An 18,644-nucleotide genomic window follows, 5' to 3' on the forward strand; every position below is an offset into this window, starting at 1 on the left:
GGAAAAAGGAAGACCTGGGGAACTACAGGCCAGTCAGTCTCACCTCTGTGCCTGGCAAGATCACGGAGCAGATCCTCCTGAAAACTATGCTAAGCCACATGGAAAATAAGGAGGTGACTAGTGACAGCCAACATGGCTTCACTGAGGGAAAATTGTGCCTGACAAATTTGGTGGCCCTCTATGAAAGGGTTGCAGCACTGGTGGATAATGTTGTGTCCTAGTTTTGGCTGGGATAGAGTCTCTGTATAGAGTCCAGAAGCTGCCCCATGTTAGATAAGGGCCAGTTTCAGCTGGCTCCAAAAAGGGCCCACTGCTGGCCAGAGCTGAGGCAACAAGTAATGTTGGTTGAGCCTCTGTGAGAGCATATTCAAGAAAGGGGAAAAAACTGCTGCGCAACAGCAGTTGGAAGAGAGAAGTAAGAAACAGCCCTACAAACACTAAGGTCAGTGAAAAAGGAGGGGGAGGAGGTGCTCCAGGTGCCAGAGCTGAAGTTCCCCTGTGATCTTTGGAGAGGACCATGGTGGAGCAGGTTGTCCCCCTGTAGCACGTGGTGTACCATGGTGGAGCAGATTTCCATACTGCAGCCTGTGGAGGAGCCCACGGTGGAGCAAGTAGATCTGGCTAGAAGGAGTCTGCTGCCCATGGAGAGCCCCCACCAGAGCAGAATCAGGGCTGGACCAGTAGCCTGTGGAGAAGGGACCACGCAGGAGCAGGTGACCTGGCAGGAGCTGCTGCCCATGGGGGAGCCATGTTAGAGCAGTTTACTCCTGAAGGACGGACCCCAAGGTACAGACACATATCGGAGTAGTTCTTGAAGAGCTGCTGCCTGTGGGAAGCCCGCATAGGAGCAGTTCAGAAAGGACTGTACCCCATGTGAGGGACTCCACGTTGAAACAGGGGATGACAGTGACCATGAAGCAGGGGTGGAGATGAAGTGTTATGGACTGACCGCAACCCCCATTCCCCTGTGTCGCTCAGGAGGACGATATAGAAGAGGGTGGATGGAGGGGAAGATGTTTTTAGTTTGCTTTTAGTTTCTCACTGCTCTAGTCTGTTAGTAATAGGCAATAAATTATGTTAATCTCCCTATGCTGAGTCTGTTTTGCCTGTGATGATAACTGTTGAGTGATCTCCCAGTCCTTATCTCAACCCTTGAGCCCTTTTCATCATATTTTCTCCTCCTTTCCCTTTGAAGCGGGGGAGTGAAAGAGTGGCTGTGGTGGAGTTCAGCTGCTGAGCTGGGTAAAACCACCAAAAACAGCAAGTGGATACTCCAACCAAGACTAGAGGGGCCCTGCCTCTGGACAGGCAGAGGAAAGGGATAACTGGATTTACTGGACTACGTGGATCTGATGGCCTGGCACATTGGACCCGCAGGAGTAGAATGCTCTAACAGACACCAGCACACAGTGTACCCTAATGCCATCAGGCTACCAAGGGGCAGAACTCATCTGTATTTCTGGAGCGATAGGGATCCCAACAGCTAACTGTATTGGAGGCTGAAGTGAGTCTAACTGGGAATGAGTGGCAAAAGCACCCTATTGTGACTGGCCTGGAGGCTCCTTGCAACCTTGGCATAGACTACCTCAGGAGAGGATATTTCAAGGACCCAAAAAGTGTACCAGTGGGCTGTTGGCATAGCTGCCTTAAGTACAGAGAAGATTAAGCAGCTGTCTACCCTGCCTGACCTCTCAGAAGACCACTCTGTTGTGGGGTTTGCTGAGGGTTGAAAAACAGCAGGTGCCAGTCGCTACCACAGCTATGCACCGGCAGCAATATCACACCAACCAAGAATCCCTGATTCCCATCCATGAGCTGGTTCATCAGCTGGAAAGCCAAGGAGTGATCAGCAGGACTCACTCACCCTATAAATGGGTTTCCAGATACATAAAGATGATGACAAACAAAACTACTGAAGTGAGATTCCAGTAGGGCAAGTTACAGTGTGAATACTACCAATGGAGCTGAGAACCTGCAGCTTTCTCAGAGATGCATCCATAAGGTTAAAGCATCTTTTCTTCTTTGACTTTTATCTCAGATGAAGTGGCATATGCTTGTGAATACATGAGGGCAGAGGTCTGCATCCCTTAAAGAGTTTAGTGCAAGACCATTTTCTTCCAAATGTAGCCTCTTGTTCCTTAAGGTTTTAATGTGTGAAATATGTCCCATCATCATACAGTTTGACTGTAACAGTTCACATTTTATACTCTATTCTAGATGCATATTATTTTACAGCACAATATAAAATAGAGGACTACCTCAGGAGGCTATTTCAAATATTTATATGTATTACCTACCTGCATGCAAGCATTTTCGTCTTTGACATAATGTCTAGCTTTCGGCTAGAATAGTTAATTTTCCTCCTAGTAGCTGGTATGGTGCTGTGTTTTGGATTTAGGATGAGAATAATGTTGATAACACTCTAATGTTTTAGTTGTTTCAAAGCAGTGCTTATGCTAAGCCAATGACTTCTCAGCTTCTCATACCACCCTACCAGTGAGCAGGCTGGGGGTGCACAAGGAGCTGGGAGGGGACAGAACCAGGACAGCTGACCCAAACTGGCCAAAGGGATATTCCATACCATATGACATCACGCTGAGCAATTAATATGGGGTGGCTGGCCAGGGTTGGGGGGGACTGCTGCTCAGGGATGGGCTGGGCATTGGTCAGCAGATGGTGGGCCCACTGACTGATGCCCATCCCATCCCCTAGCAGCAGGGTTTGCATTGTGCATCACTTGTTTTGTTCACTATTATTACTATTATCATTATTTTATTTTTTTCCTAATAAACTGTCTTTATCTGAACCCACAAGCTTTTACTTTTTTCTGATTCTCTCCCCCAACCCACCTGGGGGGGAGGGTGGAGTGAATGCTGTGTGGTGCTTACCTGCTGGCCAGGTTAAATCACAACACAAAATATATCCATTTTGCCTTTTGCTCTTCAAATCCATGGACATTTTTTCAGTTATGTATAATTTCATTTTTTCTTAAAATAAAGAAGTGCTAAAAAGCATATATAATGTCTTTTGTGCACTGGCATGTATTTCTCAGAGTAACACATTTAATCTGCTGTGCTTGTGAGGCAAGTAATGGTTTTACCTTAATGTCCAAGAACCACTATCACTCCATTTTGCAACCAGTTAGCAAGTCCCCTTAGAAAGCTCCTTCCTGTGGTGGTTTTACCTTGCTAGGCAGCTGAACTCCACCACAGCCGCTCTCTCACTCTCCTCCTCAGAAGAGGAAGGGAAGAAGAAAAGGAAAGAAACAACTCACGGGTTGATATAAGGATAATTTAATTAAAGGAAAAATAATTATTAAGGGGAAAATATTATTAATTTAAAAATTTAACTAAAGGGGAAAAAAACAACAAGAAAAGGCTGTATGGAAGTGCAGAGGAAAGAAATTACTCTCTACTTCCCACCAACAAGTGATACTTGACCATGTCCTTGAAGCAGGGCCTCAACGCATGTAGATGTTGCTTGGGAAGACAGACGTTTTCACGAGAGCCCACCCCACCCCTCCCCTCCCCTTCCTTTTTCCACCTTTTATTGCCAAGTGTGACATCATATGTTATGGAATATCCCTTTGGTTGGTTTAGGTCAGCTGCCCTGGTGATGTTCCTTCTTCACCTCTTGCCCACCCAGAGCCTGCTGGCTCCTAGGGGGTTAGAGGGAGTCCTGATGCTGTGCCAGTATTGCTCAGCAGTAGACATAACACTGGTGTGATACCAATGCTGTTCTAGCTGCAAGTGCAGAGCACAACACTGTATGGGCTGCTACAGGGAAAATTAACTCCACCCCAGCCAGACCCAGTACATTTCCATACTCCAGAGACCAGATTTATTTTAGACTGCTCTATCCCATTTTAGGGGAAAATAACGCACAATTAGAAGGTGACTGGGTTTCTCTCAAGTGGGTCTCAGTGAGTATCAGAAAGCCAATGTCTAATATTTACATGGTAATCAAGAGGGATCCAGCCTTTGTTTCTGTAATTGTAGATGTTTTCTGATACTACTGCTCCCTAGAGTTGCTCAAACCTAATAAAAAAAAAGTTACTCAAAGCCCTTTGAACTTTTGGAGCCTTAAAATTATGGATTTTATCAGCTAGTCCAGAAACAGTGCTTTTCTAGGGTGAGTCAAATATATCCATGGGCCTTGAATACGTGTAAAAACCTGCTTCCAAAAGAAAAAAAAATAAGAAGAATATTTAGATTGCCAGTTGTGAGGGGGGAAAAACACGGCTCAAATTTTGTGGCAGTGTTACAGTAAGATGCAGGAGACTGGACTCGTGGCCTTAGACAACTGAGCTGCTTTTTTTATTCATTCAGGAGTGCAGCTGGAGCCCCAATGCCAGCTTTTCCAGATCACAGAATCAAAGGGGTTGGAAGGGACCTCGAAATATCATCAGGTCCAACCCCCCTGCCAAAGTAGGTTCCTCAGAGCAGGCTGCCCAGGTAGGCGTCCAGACGGGCCTTAAATATCTCCAGAGAAGGAGACTCCACAACCTCCCTGGGCAGCCTGTTCCAGTGCTCCATCACCCTCACCGTGAAGAAATTCTTTCACGTGTTGGTGCGGAACTTCCTGTGCTCCATTTTGTGGCCATTGCCCCTTGTCCTGTCCCCACAAACCACTGAAAAGAGGTTGGCCAAATCCCTCTGTCTCCCACACCTCAGGTATTTATACACATTGATGAGATCCCCTCTCAGTCTTCTTTTCTCCAGGCTGAACAGACACAGGTCTCTCAGCCTTTCCTCATAAGGAAGATGCTCCAGGCCCTGTATCGTCTTTGTGGCCCTCCGCTGGACTCTTTCCAGGAGATCCCTGTCTTTCTTGTACCGGGGAGCCCAGAACTGGACACAGTACTCCAGGTGAGGCCTGACCAGGGCAGAGTAGAGGGGGAGGATAAACTAATTAGATGAACTAATGAGGTCTGCCAGGGATCACCTGTGGCTCCTCATGGCATAGCCACCAGGCTTCCAGGACAGCCAAGCCACAGGCTGAGATCTTAGGAAGGCCTTGAGGAGTGAGGAATGGCTAAGCCAGCAGAGTAAGACCAAGAGGGAACAAACAACAAGGAATGACCAAACTGGGAGGGTGAGAACCCTGAAGGGCACAGGGGGAGAAAGGGAGGTGGAAACCGCACCAAAGCAGACGGTGCCAAAGGAAGAGGCCCTCGCCCCCAGTCCCAGACAGGTCCTGCTGCAGGCCAGGGCACACTCCAAGGCTGTCCCCACAGTACCCCTTCGGGGCAATGTTCGCATCCCGCATCCTTCCTGCTTCCAGGGGCTGCTTCAGGGAGGATTTACTGCAGATGACATCAGCTGTGGATGCTGGAAAAGCGGCAGTGGCAGTGCAGGGATGTACCAGCTCCCCCCCTTCCTCCTCCTCCTAGTTGCTAGGTCCCTGCCCTGCACTGTCTCCGTATAAAAGCGTCACCACCCTTCCAGTTGATCTCAGTCCCTGCCACTTGCAGATCTATCACCGAGCGGCCCTCCTCCCCTCAGAGCCCCGGGGTGGAGCGGGCAACCGTGATGGCCACTGTGGTGGTGGAAATAGACTCGGAGCCATCTTGTAGCATCCCCAACCCTACCTCGTCCAGCCTTTCACACCGCTTCCTGGACAACAAATTTTACCTGTTGGTGGTTATCGGCGAGCTGGTGACTGAGGAGCATCTACGGCAGGCCATCGCCAACATCGAGCGAGGTGAGGCGGCGGCAAGGTGCAGGACGGCCGCAGGCGCGGCTGCACCGCGGGGCGAGCCGGGGCGTCGCGGAGCATGGGCGGCCACTCACATCTACCGTCGACCCCTTGCTGGTTGTAGGGAGCTAGGGGAGGAACAACACAAACATGAGCTGCAAAATCTGTTCACTTATCATTTTATGAGGGGATTATCGTCCCGCCTGACTGCACGTCCCTCCTATTCCCCCTCCCGCCCGGTCGCGTACGAGCGCCGGGGTGCGGCGGTTAGAGGCTACGGGGTGAGCCCCCTGAGGCTTACGGCGGCGGCTCCTCGCTGCCAGCCGTACAAAGATCCACAGTCGTCTCAGCGTGCGCCGTTCTTCAACCCCCGCTCTGCTTGCTGGCGGCGGGCGAGGTCGGTGAGCCTCTTCCTCGCCATTGTCGGGGTGGAAGCGCTAGGGCTCCGGCAAGAACCAGATGCTTGCCAACTCCGTCTGCTCGGAGACACCGACGAGTGGGTGTGGTGCAGTCCGCACTGCGGTCCCTATGGCAGCCCAGAGCGGACAAAGGGCACCCGCGCCGCCGCTGAAAAACGCGTTTGGGTTAGGGCAGTTTTTCTGTTTTTTCCCCCTCAGCTCCCGAGCAAACGGTTCTCCTTCACCGTGAAATCAAACCGACGGAATTCGGGGATTTTTTCCTCTGGCTAGCAAATTCTCTCCGAGCAGGAATGCATCTGTGCCTATTGTGTCTAACTTTCAGCAATGAGACTTTCTGTTTGCTACTTTTTTTTTTTTTTTTTTTTTTTTTTTTCCAGGACCTAAGCTTTAAATACACACTGGTATCTATATTTAAACAAATAAAAACATATAGGTAACAAGGCTAATATCTGAGTGTTCAGCCTCATTATTGTCCAGCTACAGGCTGCTATGACTCAATGTTTATTTGTGATACCTTCATGTATTGCTGTCTTAAGAAAGAGACAAATGAAATAACTAGAGTTTTTAAGTTATTGATGTAGTTTCTAATAAAATAGATAGCGGTGCACATGGAGAAGGGAAAAAAACCCTGTTGCCATAATAGCGGTATGAAACACAAAGGAAACTATTGCTGGACCCTATAGTTTAAGCTCAATTGAAACATGATTTTGTAACATCTATTTTGTTCTGGTCTGATGAAAGCAGAGATCAGAAACCTGCCATTGTTAGAGAGGAGAAAGACCATGCAAGGGGGAACTGGTAGCAGCCTTGTCATGTGGGTGTGGTTCAGCAGTCTAGTTAGACTTGAATAGTCTCTATTGTTTTCTCAAACATTGTTAGTTTAGTTGGCTATTTCTCTTGTTTCTTTTTCTTCTCTGTTTGTGGTGAAGGGCTTCCTCATCACAGATAACTAGCGTTACTATGACCTGTTCATTTTTATTGTGACTATTGTGTTTTAGGGAGAATTACTGAGGTAGATGCTTTGTCATTCAGAGCCTCTTCAGCATTGCACTTTCCTAATTTTATCTAAGTTTTGACTGTCAGAAATGACTTGGCTGCATTTTAATTAAATAAAATTTATAGAGCAAAAAACTTCTACCCTCAAGACATCTGATGTCATCCTTCCTCTGAAGAAATGCCCTTCGGTCTCTTCTTGAAGCTTCTACTATACAGTCACTAAGCATAATACCCACTTACAGTTTTAGATGTTCAGAGGGAATGCTTTGGCTTTTTCATCATTTTGGATTAGAAGTCACCTCACTGCTCCTGGTGTCAGATGGTCTGATTGGGATTTTGCTCACTAGGAAAAAACCTTGATCAAATTTTGCATTGTGTTGCTCTGGATGAGTATACTAGTCTGAAGCTCTATCTGTGTGAGGCAAATATGAACTTGACTAATCTTTCTTTTGGGCAAGTATGCTGTAGTCTAGGGGAAGGAAAAAAAAAAAAACAACAAACAAAACAGCTTCTTTCAAGCTTTATTCTCAGCAGAGCCTTAAATGAGATTAGGGTTCTTGATTATTGCCTTGATGTCTTCTCTTGTACATCTCTTAAGTCATCACTGAAAAGTGTGAATTCATGCACTGAACTACAGAGCAATGTGTCAAAGACAATATTTGCTGATAACACAACAGTGGCATGACGTTATACAACCTGGTAGAATTCAGAGTCATATCATGAAGCAGGAATGGCTTGAAGCTTCATTTCTAAATGATTATATTTGGGATAACTTTTTTTTTTTTTTTTTTTTTTTGCAAAAGGGGCAATCCTCCAATCTGCTATTCATCAAAAAATAAGGGAGGAGTGAAAAGAAAGCTTCAAGATCTTTCTTTCCACTGATTCAGCAGATGCTACTGGGTGTGCTGTCTGATTAGTCCTGTGTCTAGTGGCATTGCACTCCTAAGACTTCAGAAAGAAATAGCTCCAGCTCAGTCATACTTCCAGTAGTTAATTCCATCCTGTTAATGCTGTACATCATTGGATTGACCTTGAATTTTACTTCCAGACTTATCTCTGTTCTATCCAAACATGATTTGGTTATATAATGAATATAATACATTATACTAGATTATAATGTACATGTACAATTTTTGCATTCAGAATGCTGAATCATGCAGCTGCAGATCTGGGATATTCTATCTAAATCCCAATTTCAGCTTCTAGGACTACCATGCACATGGTATGTCTAGGCTTTTTTAGCTATTTATTTTACATTGAGTGGTGTATTTTGGACACTGGCTCAGCAGCTTGACTATGCCTAATCAATCAGAACTTTATCCCTACCACAAATCTGGATTCATGACAAAGGTCTAGCAGAGGCAGTCTTTGTCAACAAGCTGACTAACCTAGTGAGGTGTGCTTTAAACTGAAGGACTTGGGGGGTGGGGTCCATAATAACAATGCTTGTGCCATTGCAATGGACTGGGGAATGAGCCAGGCCAGCCTAATGAGCAACAAATGTTCCTTAGCTGCCTCCAATGACAGAAGCCATAAGACCAGCTACTTCAACAGTAAGTATACCTATGGGAAATCCTCTTGCATCCCTCTAGGGATACCTGTACCCCCTGCTTCCCTAAAGTGCCTGTATACCAATGCATGCAGCATGAAGAATAATAGGAAGAACTAGAGATCCGTGTGCGGTCACAGGGCCATGATCTCACTGTGATCACGGAGACTTGGTGGGACAGCTCACATGACTGGAATGCTGTCATGGATGGTTATGTCCTTTTTAGGAAAGACAGGTCAGGGAGGTGAGGTGGTGAAGCATTTCCTTATGTGAGAGAGCAACTGGAATGTATCGAGCGTCACCTGGAGGTGAATAATGAATGAGTGGAAAGCTTGTGGGTGAGAATTAAGGAGCAGGCTAACATGGGTGACACTGCTGTGGGTGTTTACTACAGATCACCTACAGGCTTTCTACAGGCAGCTAGAAGTAGCTTCATGTTCACAAGCACTGATTCTCATGGGGGACTTCAATCATCCTGATATTTATTGAATAAGCAACACTTCCAGGCACACATGGTCCAGGAGGTTCCTGCAATGCATTGAAGATAGCTCCTCTACCATCTGTATCAGAAAGTTAATGAGGAGAGGTGTTCTGCTGGACCTTGCTCTTACTAACAAGGAAGGGCTGGTTGAGGGCAACCTAGGATGCAGCGATCAGAGATAATAGAGTTCAGGATCTTGTGTGGAAGAAGCAAAGCAGTTAGTAGGATTGCAACCCTGGACTTCAGGAGAGCCAACTTCTACCTCTTCAAGGACCGACTTGGAGGTATCCTAGCTAGAGTGTTGGAAGGTAAGGGGGCCCAAGAGAGTTGGTTGACACTTAAACACAGCTTCTTCCAAGCTCATATCGGTGCATCCCTAAGAGCAAAAAAAACAGGGAAAGGTAGCAAAGGGCCTGCGTGGATGAGCAAGGTGCTCATGAATAAACTCAAAGGAAAGAAGAAAGTCTATGAAATGTGGAAAAAAAGGCCTGGCCACTTAGGAGGAATACAGGAATGCTGTCAGGACCCATAGGGATGCGGCAAGGAAGGCTAAGGCCCATTTGGAATTAAATCTGGCAAAAGAGGTCAAAGGTAACAAGAAAGTCTTCCTTTTACTATCGACATAAAAAGAAAAGCCTAGGGAAAATTTGGGTCCGCTACTGAATGAGGTGGGTGCCCTTGTAACAGGGGACACTGAGAAGGTGGAAATGCTGAACGCCTTCTTTGCTTCAGTCTTTACTGCTAAGACTGCCCCTTGGGAATCCCAGACCCTGGAGGTAAAAGAGAGAGTCTGGAGAAAGGAAGACTTCCCATTGGTTGAGGAAGATCTGATCAGAGAGCATCTAGCCAAAATCAGTGCACACAAATCCATGTTCCCTGCACCCATGTGTGCTTAGGGAGCTGACAGATGTGATTGTTGAATCACTCTCTATCATCTTTGAAAGGCCATGGAGAATGGAAAGAGGTACCAGATGACTGGAGGATAGCCAATGTCATGCCAGTCTTCAAAAAGGGCAAGAAAGAAGACCCAGGCAACTACAGGCCAGTCAGCCTTACCACTGGTCCCTGGAAAGGTGATGGAACAACTTGTTCTGGATACCATCTCCAAGCAATTTGAAGAGAAGAAGGTTATCAGGAATAGTTAACATAGGTTCACCAAGGGGAAATCATGCTCGACCAATCTAGTAGCCTTCTGTGATGTCATCACTGGCTGGGTAGATGAGGGGAGAGCAGTAGATGTTGTCCACATGGCCTTCAGCAAGGCTTTTCACAATGTCTCCCAAAATATCCTTTTAATGAAGCTCAGGAAGTGTGGGATGGAAGAGTGGACAGTGAGGTGGATTGAGAACTGGCTGACTGGCAGAGCTCATAGGATTGTGATCAGTGGTGCGGAGTCTAGTTGGAGGCCTGTAGCTAGTGATGTTCCCTAGGGGTTGTTACTGGGTCCAGTTTTGTTCAACATCTTCATCAGTTACCTGGACGAAGTGATAGAGTCCACCCTCAGCAAGTTTGCTGATGATACAAAACTGGGAGGAGTGGTGCACCAGAAGGCTGCGCTGCCATTCAGTGAAACCTAGACAGGCTGGAGAGTTGAGCAGAGAGGAACCTGATGAGGTTAAACAAGAGTAAGTGTAGAGTCTTGCACCTGGGGAGGAATAACTGCAGGCATTAGTACAGGTTAAGGGCTGACCTGCTGGAGGGGAGCTCTGCAGAGAAGGACCTAGGGGTCCTGGTGGACAACAGCAGTATGCCCTTGTGGCCAAGAAGGCCAATGGCATCCTGGGATGCATTAAAAAGGTCAAGGCCAGCAGGTTAATGGAGGTGATCCTCCCCTTCTATTCTGCTCTGGTGAGGCCACATCTGGAATACTGTGTCTGGTTCTGGACTCTCCAGTTCAAAAAAGAGATCTAGAGAGAGTCCAGAGGAGAACCACAAAGATGATTAAGGGCCTGGGACATCTTCCATACGAGGAAAGGCTGAGAGACCTGGGTCTGCTCAGCCTGAAGAAGAGAAGACAGAGGGGATCTGATCAACATTTATAAATATCTAAAATGCAGGAGGAAAATGGATGGGGGCCAGGCTCTTTTCAGTGGTGTGCAATAGGACAAGGGGCAATGGCTAAAAATGGGAACACAGGAAGTTCCACACAAATGTGTAAGAACTTCTTTGCAGTGAGGGTCACAGAGCGCTGGAACAGGCAGCTCAGAGAGGTTGGGGAGTCTCCTTCTCTGGAGATCTGGTCTCAAGACCTGCCTGGATGCTTTCCTGCTCAACCTACTGTAGGGAACCTGCTTTTATCAGGGGTCTCGGACTTGATCTTCAGAGTTTCCTTCCAACCCCTACAATTCTGTGACCCTGTGGTTAAGGATGGTGGACAGGCTCATCATTAACAGTATTGCTGAATTATAGTCAATTTTGCTTAACTGATTTCCAGAAAACTTTGAAGCACCCCCCCTCCCAAGCTTGCTGTTAGTGACCTGTTGTCTTCTAGCTTCTTGAAGTTCAGCACTCATTCATTCAACATACATCAGCCTCATGATCAATATCAGTTTACTCATCAGTTTTCAAATGCACTGTACATGCATGGTGTTATATAGTCTTTACTTTCCTCTTTTCAAATATTCCAACACCTGGAAAACATTAAAGCTTGCTGAGTTGTATTTGCCTGTCAATACCAAATATACCATATGGCCAAGAGATTTCTGAGAAATGAAAATCAGGAGACTTGCAGAAGGATACTTGTTGCTTATGCCTCTGAACAATGATGCATAAGTGATTAAGTGGAAGTAGATGATCATAGTTCAGTTATATTTTAGAAGAGCTTCAAAGAAACATACAGGCAATGCTGTATTTTGAAATCTATGTAAAGCTTAAAATACCAACTACTTAATAGCACATGCTTCTTACAGGGATACACTACTAGTTCATACCTTGACTGTCCTACTGACAAGGAAAAGTGCTCAATGAGTTATCTCAGAAGAAGGATCAGACTCTTGAAATGCAGATATCCATAACTGCATAGAGAACCTCATCAGAGCTTCAATGGGAGATCAGCAGTACAGATCGGGTTTATCTACTCTTCCCCCTCTTTTTCTTCCTTATCCTTCAACCCTACAACATGGCCTCTACCAGAGTGAGGCTTGACATTTCTGCTGCCTTGAAAGAGAATAAAATATGAGAGGTAGTGTTGACAGGAAAGTTAGCAGCCTGTAGTGCTAGTCTCATGGTAAGGGGTTGGCCATGCGCCTCTTCAGGCATTTCTTCCACCCCAAAAAGGTACCAAATCAGAAAGTGATTTAACTCAACAATTTCATGCAAAGACATGTTCGGGCATGTGGGAAGGGGCCACTAGATCCTTCGTCATCTGCACTCCATTCTGTATTTTCCAGTTGATTTGTATAAGCCTAATGACATTCTGTTGGAATCAAAATCACAGCAGTACCTAGGCTTACCTGTAGTGCAACTACTCATTATTTTTCAAAGCTAAACAAGAAAATTGTAGAAAAATGTTAAAACATATTCTTCTATTAGTAGTGTTGGTGGTTTTATGTTTGTTTGTTTGTTTGTTTTTTCATAAAAATCTTATGGTAGGAATTTATATGTTTATCTTTTGGCTGCTGTGAAGTTTTTTCTTTTTCCCCAGTCAAATTTCAGTCCTTAAAATGTCTGCTTTCAAAATATCTTTTTATGTTCACATTATATGTCAAGTGTCTTACTTTTGAAGTAGCTGGGGGGGAAGCTATAGGGAGTAAAGATGTGATATTTATTTTTATTTATTTATTTTTAAAGAAAAAGATCAAAAAGATCTATTTTTAAATCTCAAAACTAGATTTTAATATTTAATAAATAAAAGATCACTTAAATTTTAATTTAAAATATGGGATGCTTCAAAGCTTTTCAATGAAGAGGTCAGCATTTTAATACATCATATTTAAATATTAATTTACAACATGCTAGATGATGCTCTTTTTTCACAGGGGGACAAATAAAGTGGCTGTGGAATGTGGCTAAAGTATCGCCTGAGTGATTCACTCTACAATTTTGTAAATTGCTATTCTAAAGTAAATTCAGGGACATCAATAACTTCTCATAATGTCACTACTTGGATGCAGGGCCTTAAAGGAATGTTACCTCTTGGAAAGGCAAATTTCTTCTTGCTTTTGACTGATCCCTGTCCAGAGTGCTTCTGAGCACTCAGCACTTTGCAGAAGATGGTTGTGTGGCTTGAAAGGAAGAGAGGCTGCTTTTGGAATTTAAAAATATGTAAATAACAAGAATTTAAATTTAGTAATAGTGATTTATAACTTCTAATGTTCATATGTCAAGCTAGATGTTTTGTATTCTGAATTTTAGGAATCCGGTCATGGGACACAAACTTGATTGAGTGCAATTTAGATCAAGAACTGAAACTTTTTGTGTCTCGCCATTCAGCTCGATTCTCTCCTGAAGTTAAAGGTGAGTTTTTGGAAGTTTATCAGTTTTTTTGAGAGGAGAATTAATAAATATGCTTAGGTATCTGATGGCCCATTTTTGTCTCTGGTTCTTTACAATGAATACTTTTTTCCTTTATTTTAAAATACGGTTTAAATTTGTCTTAACTTTCTGTCAAAAGTAAATGTCACTTACTGAAGCTGTCGCTTAAATGAAACTTTAAAATATTCAGTTTTTTACATTAGCTTGATGTGTATATGATCATGATTACTTTAGTAATACATTTTAGTTTTGAGGCACCATTAAAATTAACTGAAATTTACTTTTTGACCGAACAGCTTATGTAGTGTCAATCTATTAGTCTTGGAGACTTAAGCTGTTCCTTATTGTGGTAGGTAGAGCACATACAAAAAATAACCTGAAAGCTTAGCTCTACAGTTTGACAGAGCCAGAAATGGTGTCACGGCTGTTGTACAAGTGTAGCTCAAGCTGTGTTTCTCCCTCAATGGCTTGGAACTTTTTCTTGGTATAAAAAGCTGAGGGGTGAAGGGTCTATCTTGGCTTACAGGATCTTTGTTTTTTATGAGAAAGTTAACATTTTACAGGACTCATGAGACTAAATCTGCTTCCTTTTCAAGGCTGTCCTTCCTTTAGAGGATTCATAAAATTAAACATAAAAATTAAAAAAAAAAAAAATTGAGTTGTAAAACTTGATTTTGTTCTGGTTGCATGGGACTGAAGTGTTTGGTAAGTTTTAACATCTTATTACTTTAACACAAATGCTGAATGAGCATGTGTGAAAATGAATCTTGGTTTTCATATAAAAATATATAGCCTTCTCAAAGGAGTACAGTTTGCTTTCATTGGTGAAATCATTGTGGCCATGTGCACGTTGACCAGTACAACCTAGTACTAATAAACGTTATAAATTCCAGCTTCAGCAACATCTCTTAAGTATGGTGAAAAGGGCCATGAAATGTTGTATCATGCTACTGTATCACATTCCTAATGTCAGTTACTATACACTGTTGACAAAGAGATCGTGATGTCTTACTAACATGACAGCATTGACCTGATGGTCTTGTATAATGTACCAAAATGTCTTATGTAACTAATTATTCCTTTTGCAGCATAGATTATAGCAGACTTTGTCATATCTGCCCATATCTATAAAGAGTAAAATATGGTCAGATTTAAGGAAAAGATATGCCTCTATTTTTTCCCTGGTTTGAAAACCAACAGATCTTTAACATGTACAAAACTTCATCTTTAAAACTTCATGGGGAAAAAAGATCCTATGCTGCTTCTTCAGCAAAATATTCTAGTGTGTTTAATAATTTTTGCTGTCTTTTTAAGGTGTTATCTCTTAATAGCATTGAATAGCATTGCATGAATTAAATACTCTATTTTTATATGATAAATGAAAGATTATACGCCTCTCTCTTCTTTTTTTTTTTTTTTCTATAGATATATTATAGAATCCTTTAGGAATTGTATTTTTTGTTGTTTTTCTTGTTTGTCTAGACCTGTCTGAGCCTGTCATTGTGTTGAATTACAGCTTAATTGCATGTGACTGGAATTAATCAACATCTCTATGTCAACCAGTAAAGTATGTGTTTTTTCAGCACTGCTCAATCTTTAAACAATAAGTTGCCAAAATTGATGAGGGTCCTTTGTGTCTTCTCTACTGTTTGATGTGAAGGAGAGCTTTTTGTTGTTGTTGTTGTTGCCATATGTTCATAAAATTTTAGAATGTTTCATTTGTTACAATGCCCAAATGTTGAATTTTGGTGAGTGTTCAATCTATGAAACTGGCAACATAAATACTAAAATGATGGTTGTAAGTACATATTTCCTTATGGTCTCAAATTCAGAAATTCCTTGTATAAGAGGCTACCCAAATTCTACAGAAAGTGTTCATCCAAGGTGAGAGGATAGTGTATGGCATGTCAGATGGGATGTAATTAAACAGCTTTTTTTTTTTATTCTCTCCAGCCTTCTGAGACTGAACTCTTTGTGTAACACAAAAATAGGGATAGTTTACTCATGAGGAAGGGCAGAGGAATTTAGTGTGTCTGCACAGCTCTTACTGTAGTGAGGCTTGACTACTGCCTCTTTATTTATGCACCACCAGCTCAGTACGTGTTTCAATGTGAAGGGTATGAGTCATTCTTAAAAAGCAAGCTTGGAGGAAATGGGGTCAAATCTATCCCCACACCATATGCCTGCAGTGTTGTGGTGGTTTTACCCTGCTGTGGTGGTTTTACCCTGCACGCTGCTTCTAAAAGGATGGAGAAAAATGTATTAACGATATCAATTGTGGCGTACCACTTGTCTGCCTTCGATTCCAGTTCGTACTGGAGATCTAGCATGTCAGGCACTGCAGCAGTCAGCGGTGGCGTGACTTCATTCAGGCCACGATAGTCCACTGTTAATCTCCACTCACCATTAGACTTTCTCACTGGCCATATGGGACTATTAAAAGGTGAGTGAGTCCTGCTGATCACTCCTTTGCTTTCCAGCTGATGAACCAGCTCATGGATGGGAATCAGGGAGTCTCGGTTGGTGTGATATTGCTGCCGGTGCACAGCTGTGTGTAGTGGTTTTACCGTGCTGGGCAGCTAAACCCCACAACCGCTCTCTCACTCCCCCTCCTTTAGATGAGGAGGGGGAGAAGTAAAGCAAAGAACAACTCACGGGTTGAGATAAGGATAATTTAATTAAAGGGAAATAATAATAACAATTAAATAAAGACTACCATGAACTAAACAATTTAACTAAGGGGAAATAAAAAGGGAAAGGGGAAAAGGGAGGGGGAAAGGGAAAATAAAAAGAAGGGAGGAAAACAAACAAACAGAATAAATGAAGGCTATATGGAAGTGCAGAGGAAAGAAATTACTCTCTACTTCCCACAAATGAGCGATGATTGACCACGTCCTTGAAGCAGGGCCTCAACGCACGTAGCCAGTGTTCGGGAGGAGGACCGACGTCTTCTCAACGAGAGCCCACCCCTCCCCTCTTCTTCCTGTTTCCACCTTTTATTGCTGAGTGTGACATCACATGGTATGGAATATCCCTTTGATTGGTTTAGGTCAGCTGCCCTAGTGATGTTTCTCTCCTCACTTTTTGCCCACCCCCTAGGAGGGTTAGAGATGCTGTGCCACTGCTGCTCAGCAGTAGACACAACACTGGTGTGATAACACTGCTGTTCCAGCTACAAGTGCAGAGCACAGCACTGTATGGGCTGCTGCCGGGAAAGTTAACATTCCAGCCAGACCCAGTACACTGTGATAGCGACTGGCACCTGCTGTTTTTCAACCCTCAGCAAACCCCACAACAGAGTGGTCTTCTGAGAGGTCAGGCAGGGTAGACAGCTGCTTAATCTTCTCTGTACTTAAGGCAGCTATGCCAACAGCCCACTGGTACACTTTTTGGGTCCTTGAAATATCCTCTCCTGAGGTAGTCTATGCCAAGGTTGCAAGGAGCCTCCAGGCCAGTCACAATAGGGTGCTTTTGCCACTCATTCCCAGTTAGACTCACTTCAGCCTCCAATACAGTTAGCTGTTGGGATCCCCTGTCACTCCGGAGATACAGGTAAGTTCTGTCCCTTGGTAGCCTGATGGCATTAGGGTACACTGTGTGCCGGTGTCCACTAGAGTGTTGTACTCTTGTGGACCTGATGTGCCAGGCCATCAGATCCACGTAGTCCAGTAAATCCAGTTATCCCTTTCCTCTGCCTGTCCAGAGGCAGAGCCCCTCTAGTCCTGGTTGGAGTATCTGTCTCTTAATTCTTGCAAATGCGAAGCAGAGGTTCCTTCATCAGTGTCAGGAGTAACATCAGCCTTTCTACTCCCTCTGGGGGACTGCCCAACAAAAAACAGAGCAGTAATTTTCCTAGGAAACCCCCTTTTGGCTGCTGTATTTCCTTTCAGTTCATGTACCCGAGCTGCTAGGGTCGAGGTAGGCTCTCCATCCCACTTCCTCATATATTCCCCATGGTTACGCAGATAAAACCACAGGGTGCCACGTTCTGTGCATCCTGGGTACTTTCTCCCTCAAGCAGGAAAATGCTGACTCTTAATGGCTGAAATATTGCTCCATCTGGGTGAGGAGGAAGATATATTTTCTTCAAGGTGGTGGACCTGTTGGGACAGTTTCTCCACAGCTGAGATGCAAGTCCATAGTGGTGCAGAGACATTTTCTTCATATTGCTGAAACTGGCTGGATACAATATCTACTGTTGGTCCCATCCCATCTTTTGAATTTATAGCTGACAGCGTGCTGGCATGCAATGATGGTGCACCCTGTACAAACTTCTGCCACATGAACGGCATACACTGGGCTTTATTGGGATCTTTGGGTGTCTGGTCATTGTCCACATCACTATAGACCATCTCCAGCACAGCTAATTCCCTCAGGTGCTGGAGACCTTTCTCCATGGTGGTCCACTTGCCTAGGTGATATACAATATCTTCCCTGAAGGGATACTTTTCCTTCACACCTGACAGGAGTTGCTTCCAGAGGATGAGAACTTGTGGCTCTCTCCCATTTTCTCTGTCAATGACCCTTTCTCTAGAGAGGGATCCCAGCTGCTTGGCTTCCTTACCTTCTAGTTCCTGGCTACCTGCCCCAGTATCCAAGCATCAAAGCAGTCAGGTGAGGATGTGCTCACCTGGGTGATGGCTGAAATCCCTTTGTATATCTCGCAACTCTTTCAGGGATAGGGATCGGGTGGTTTCTGATTCATTTTTGATTTCTGTCTCTTCTTCCTCCTGTTTTTGTGATGACTCTGCTTTAGAGCCGCCTGCCTATTTCAGTTCTCCCTCCTGGGACTTCCCTTACTAAATGAGCTGAGTTCTGTTTCCATTGTTTTGTCTTGGCTATGGGTCCAACTGATACCACAGATGGTTGGCCCTCTGGTTTAGCCACAGTGTTTCTTATCTGGTCATCAGATTCAGCGACCTCCTCCTTCCCTTGAGGGTACTCAGTAGTGTTAATCACTGTTTGATAGGTGCAAGCCAGGCCTCAGCACAGTGCTGCAAGCTGTAGTTCTCCAGCATTGCCAGGGTCA

The 18,644-nt window shown here is 44.3% G+C and overlaps 1 protein-coding gene across 1 annotated transcript in view; it reads left to right on the forward strand.

Annotated features, from left to right (window-relative positions):
- The first annotated feature begins 5,322 nt into the window (after nucleotides 1–5,322).
- Nucleotides 5,323–18,644, forward strand: part of LOC137847006 (microtubule-associated protein 1B-like) — a 125,089-nt gene continuing 111,767 nt past the window's right edge. Inside the window, exons 1-2 of the mRNA XM_068665192.1 lie at nucleotides 5,323–5,703; nucleotides 13,496–13,597. Of these exons, the coding sequence (XP_068521293.1) occupies nucleotides 5,532–5,703; nucleotides 13,496–13,597 (274 nt within the window). The 5' untranslated portion in view covers nucleotides 5,323–5,531. The remainder of the gene's footprint in view (nucleotides 5,704–13,495; nucleotides 13,598–18,644) is intronic.

The sequence above is a fragment of the Anas acuta genome, chromosome W (assembly GCF_963932015.1).
Source record: "Anas acuta chromosome W, bAnaAcu1.1, whole genome shotgun sequence".
In the NCBI taxonomy this organism is placed as follows: domain Eukaryota; kingdom Metazoa; phylum Chordata; class Aves; order Anseriformes; family Anatidae; genus Anas; species Anas acuta.